General features: G+C 35.7%; 1 protein-coding gene across 1 annotated transcript; it reads left to right on the top strand.

Annotated features, from left to right (window-relative positions):
- Positions 1 to 939: 939 nt before the first annotated feature.
- On the top strand, positions 940 to 2946 carry LOC143751399 (galactose-specific lectin nattectin-like). The gene is made up of 5 exons (XM_077243979.1): positions 940 to 1046; positions 1175 to 1253; positions 2235 to 2360; positions 2534 to 2645; positions 2823 to 2946. The coding sequence occupies exons 1-5, from the start codon at positions 973 to 975 to the stop codon at positions 2912 to 2914; spliced, it is 483 nt and encodes a 160-aa protein (XP_077100094.1). The 5' UTR covers positions 940 to 972; the 3' UTR covers positions 2915 to 2946.
- The last annotated feature ends 1408 nt before the right edge of the window (positions 2947 to 4354 follow it).

Raw genomic sequence — 4354 nt, 5'->3', positions numbered from 1 at the left:
GATTGGCCCGATTCACCGCATGACGTGTGATATATCACGTGTGTTTCGTGTTTATTCGCACCTTCAGTTCCACTAATGTTCATAAATCTGTTTTTTTATAAAAGTAAAATCTCTTTTCATGTAGTCACGATGTTACTGTAGTAGCCTATATTGTGTCATGTTTATCAAAATAAAACTGATTAAAAAACATAGACCCCATTACATTATTTAAATAGTAGCCTATAGGCTTATGTTGAACTTATTCTTGAACAAACGTAAGCATAAAGTAGGCCTATTAAATGGAAACGTATCTGAAATGAGTATTTGACAAATATTGCATTTATTTAACTTCAGCTGTGGTAAAGTATGCACACACCACGTGAGCGGTCACTACGGGAACCAAAAAGTGTCCGACTTCACGTCTCTGTTTGCAGCTTCTCCCCGCCTGCACGCGGCAACGCTCGCCGATCGGTTACATCCAGCCGCAGCCCATGTCGAACACACCTATTAAGCCGGACAAAATTTCTAACCGGCATGCACTGCTTCAAATCAGCCACCGATCGGTCTGCGCAGAGCTGCGTGAAGTCGAACAAGCCTTTTATGTGGTGGTGCTGATGAGCGGGTGCAGGTGTGGTGAGTCAGTACTCAGCTGATAACGAGTGGATGGGTGGAGTCGGGTGATCGGGCGCTGATGGTGTGGCAGGTGTTACTGATGACTCCGTGACAGTTATTGCCTGATATTATGTGTATAAATATGACCCATCTTCATTCAATAGATATGATAATGTTATGGTGTTACACAGGCTCTGGCTTTTCACAAAATCTTCCTCTGAAACTCTGAAGGCAACAATTTAAAAACCAAAGTGAGTTCTGACTAAATGTTCAATCTGAAGTATTTTTGTGCTTTGTCTTTATGCATTGAGAATCGCAGTGTGCAGCATATGAGTGCATGCAGACATTTAACTTTTCCTGCTTATTAATTTCAGGTTCATCATGGCAATGCTGAAAAGTTGTCTGCTTTTCATTATCATCTCCATTGGGAATACAGAAGGTAACAAGACATTTATGTGTAAAAATCCTTGCTATTTAAAAACATTTTGGAAATGTACAATATTCCATTGATTAGTATTTGCATGATTAATAAGGGGTTTTCCATGTTTTCAGCACATAATCACGGCAACATAAATGTCAGAAGATGTCCTGCTAGATGGAGGCAAGTTGGACAGCGATGCTATAGGTACTTTCCTCGTCCGGCTACCTGGATCACTGCAGAGGTAATGTGTCACAACAAGATGATTTGGTCACACTTTATATTAGGTGTCTTTAACTACATCTAAAAGACAGATGTAAAGACATGTGTACACTAAGTGCATTGTCAAATGATTCATTTAAACGGATAAAAATGATTCTGTGGTGAAGTAAATGCTACAGAAAAAAAACTAATGTAATTTCTACAAAGAGAAGTTAGTTCAGGCAAGAATTTAAGAAACAAAGTAAATTTATATATCAGAACTCAATTTTATATTGTTGACATTTACGGTTTAATTTCTACACGCTTCAATTAAGTAAAACCTACTCTACTTTTATAATACTGGTGTTCCCATCATGCACTGGGGCATGAATAATTAAGGTTGATTTTTTACTGTTTTCCAGCTGTATTTACAGTTTTATCATTGCTTTTGTTGTTAGGTTTTGTAACTTGACATTTTGTGACATCTGGATTAATTTTCTACTCAAAATAAAACAATCATTCAAAAAACGTTCTATCGAATGTTAAAGTTATTGTGTACCAAGTATTGAGGTGTTCAGGTGCCATGTTACTTCTATTATATAGATAAAGTATCTGCTATATTCAATATCTATTGTATTTATTTGGATGTTTCTAAGTAAAGAATACACTAATTCATGTGGTTTAGTGTTATATTGACTTAGGAAAAAGTTAATTTTGTTAAGTTAATTAAGTAGATGTTACTTAATTTTATATGTGAAATAAATTAAATATGAAGTAAAATTTACTTCTCTTCAATTTAAATGTCTAACTAATTTTAAGTCCAATAGTAAGTATTTTACTTGATGATAACAGATAAATCCTACAAGTCATTTTATAAAGTGGGAATGTTATTTTGTACAGTAAAACTTTAATTTCTGCAAATAAATAGTACAGAAAACTGGTGCTGAGCAAATAATCAGAGGAAACTTTGTTTGCAAATGTTGTCACTTTTGTATTGACAATAAAAAAAAATCTGTCTCTTTAGAAAAACTGTCAAAGGCTTGGTGCGAATCTCGCATCTGTGGGTAATAAACCAGAAAATGATTTCCTGCTGAGTCTATTGCCTTCTTCTTCCACACGTACTTGGATTGGTGCTAATGATGCTGTACAAGTAAGTTCAATTGTGTGTCCTAATGAGACCTATTTGTTTGTCTAAACTAAATTTCTGCTTTAAACCGTAAAGGCAAAGTTTCTAATGAAGATGTTTTGACTTCAAATCTGAACTTAATTCGCTTCTTCCTGAAGTCTGACAACAGTAGTGCACTCTTTGTATTCACTCTTTAGGATGGACACTGGCTGTGGAGTGATGGATCTGTGTTTTCGTATACCAACTGGTGTACTGGAGAACCTAACAATTACCAGGGTCCCGAGAACTGTCTGGAGATCAACTTTACCTGTAAGAATACTTTTATTTTTATTTTTTTTAAATACTTTGTTATAATTTACAATCCAATTTTACGTGCAGTAAAATGAAATTATTAATTTGGAGTTCACTAAGTGCCTTAAGTTGAACAATCTATTTAATTTTGATTGTAATGCTCAGAATAACTCATTTCATTATTCCACCTTACAGCTGACTGTTGCTGGAACGATCAGGCCTGTTCAACATCATTGTCCTATATTTGTGTTCAGGACCTGTGTGACTGTCCTGCTGATCCGCGGTGACTTTGATTGAACTACATGTTTCAAATATTACAAAAATGTTATTCTTAAATCAAATCTCTTCTAAACTTTAATCTCTTTTCAATATCTTCTAACACTACTCAAATTAATAAAAGCATTGAAAAATCAAATTGTGCATTGTCAATCAAATTCATGTATGTATAAGTATATTGTGTCACAAGGGTTTGAGGATATGGCCATTAGAATGGCATTAAGTGATGTCATCATCAGGGGCGGGGTTTAAACTGCACTCATGCTTCATTATTGGCATATATATATTTTTCATCATTGGCAAAGACATTTGCATGTTTGTTTCCTGGATAATAAGCAAATATGGAACTCATCCAGGGCCCTTTTTGTTTTCTGAATATCCCAGAACATATAAAATATCCCGACATTTCAGTGCGAGAAAGCTCTGCAAACAAATCCGATTGTTTGAACGAATCTATCTGAATCACGAACAATTTCAGACCATTTTCTTAACATGTTTAATTTGATCAATAGTGATTAACTCACTATTCTGGCATTGCTAGTTCTGATTCTAAACAGCTGAGAAACACAAAGGACATGAGCAGGAAAAACATTCTCAGGTCAAAAGTAATCTCCAATATCAGAAAAGGATTTATCAGCAATATTTTACTGGGGCACAGTGTGAATTTCAGAAAGGCTTCAGCGACATCCCCAGATCTATATGGTATCTCACAAATTTAAAATGATGAAAATAGTTTTAATTAAGCGATCTGCATCAAAATGGTATTTTCAAGGCAGCAAATTGGTTTTGGTTTAGGCCTATTTTTATTTGATTCTACTAGTTTTAATAACATCATTTTATTTGTACATGGTCATCAGATAATTTTACACTTGCACAATTATTTCGCCAATTTATTATCTTTGAAATGTGGGTGATTTCAGTGAGCAAACACGTGTTAGTACATACAAGTGAATCAGTGATTCGACTCTTGGGTCCAAAAACATGTTCGCTCACGAAACAAATAATTGGCGTCAGCATGCCAACACTACCCAGCAAGCAATTTTGTGTAGAGTCTACACTACTTCGAAAAAATTAAACTTGTCATGGTCCAGTTGTTGATGACATTGTAAAATGGTGCGAATTGCCCGCAAGGGATCTTAATAAAGTTGAACTTGAACTGGTGCCTTAGTGAATAGTGACATGACAAGGAGAAAAGATCGTCACAGGATCAATACATCCCGCTGGATAGCCTGAATCCATTTCCGTCGAGCTTCACCATCAACAGGGAACTGAGGGAAGGAATGAAACGACAGATATGGCTGCTTTTGGGAATAACAAAAAAAGCCGCTACCCTATAATAACTCTTGCTCGTTGCTTGCACCATTTATTTCCCTGTTGCCCTGACCGGTGAGGAAGAAGATTACCACGACGATTGCGTATTTCCGGTCACAAATACAGAAGTTGTGTGAGAG

Source organism: Siphateles boraxobius, unplaced genomic scaffold, assembly GCF_051911475.1.
Source record: "Siphateles boraxobius isolate OS27281-9 unplaced genomic scaffold, OSU_SipBor_1 256, whole genome shotgun sequence".
NCBI classification, from domain to species: Eukaryota; Metazoa; Chordata; class Actinopteri; order Cypriniformes; family Leuciscidae; genus Siphateles; species Siphateles boraxobius.
The sequence above is the reverse complement of the archived record's forward strand: the minus strand, read 5'-3'. Positions and strand labels throughout refer to the sequence as shown.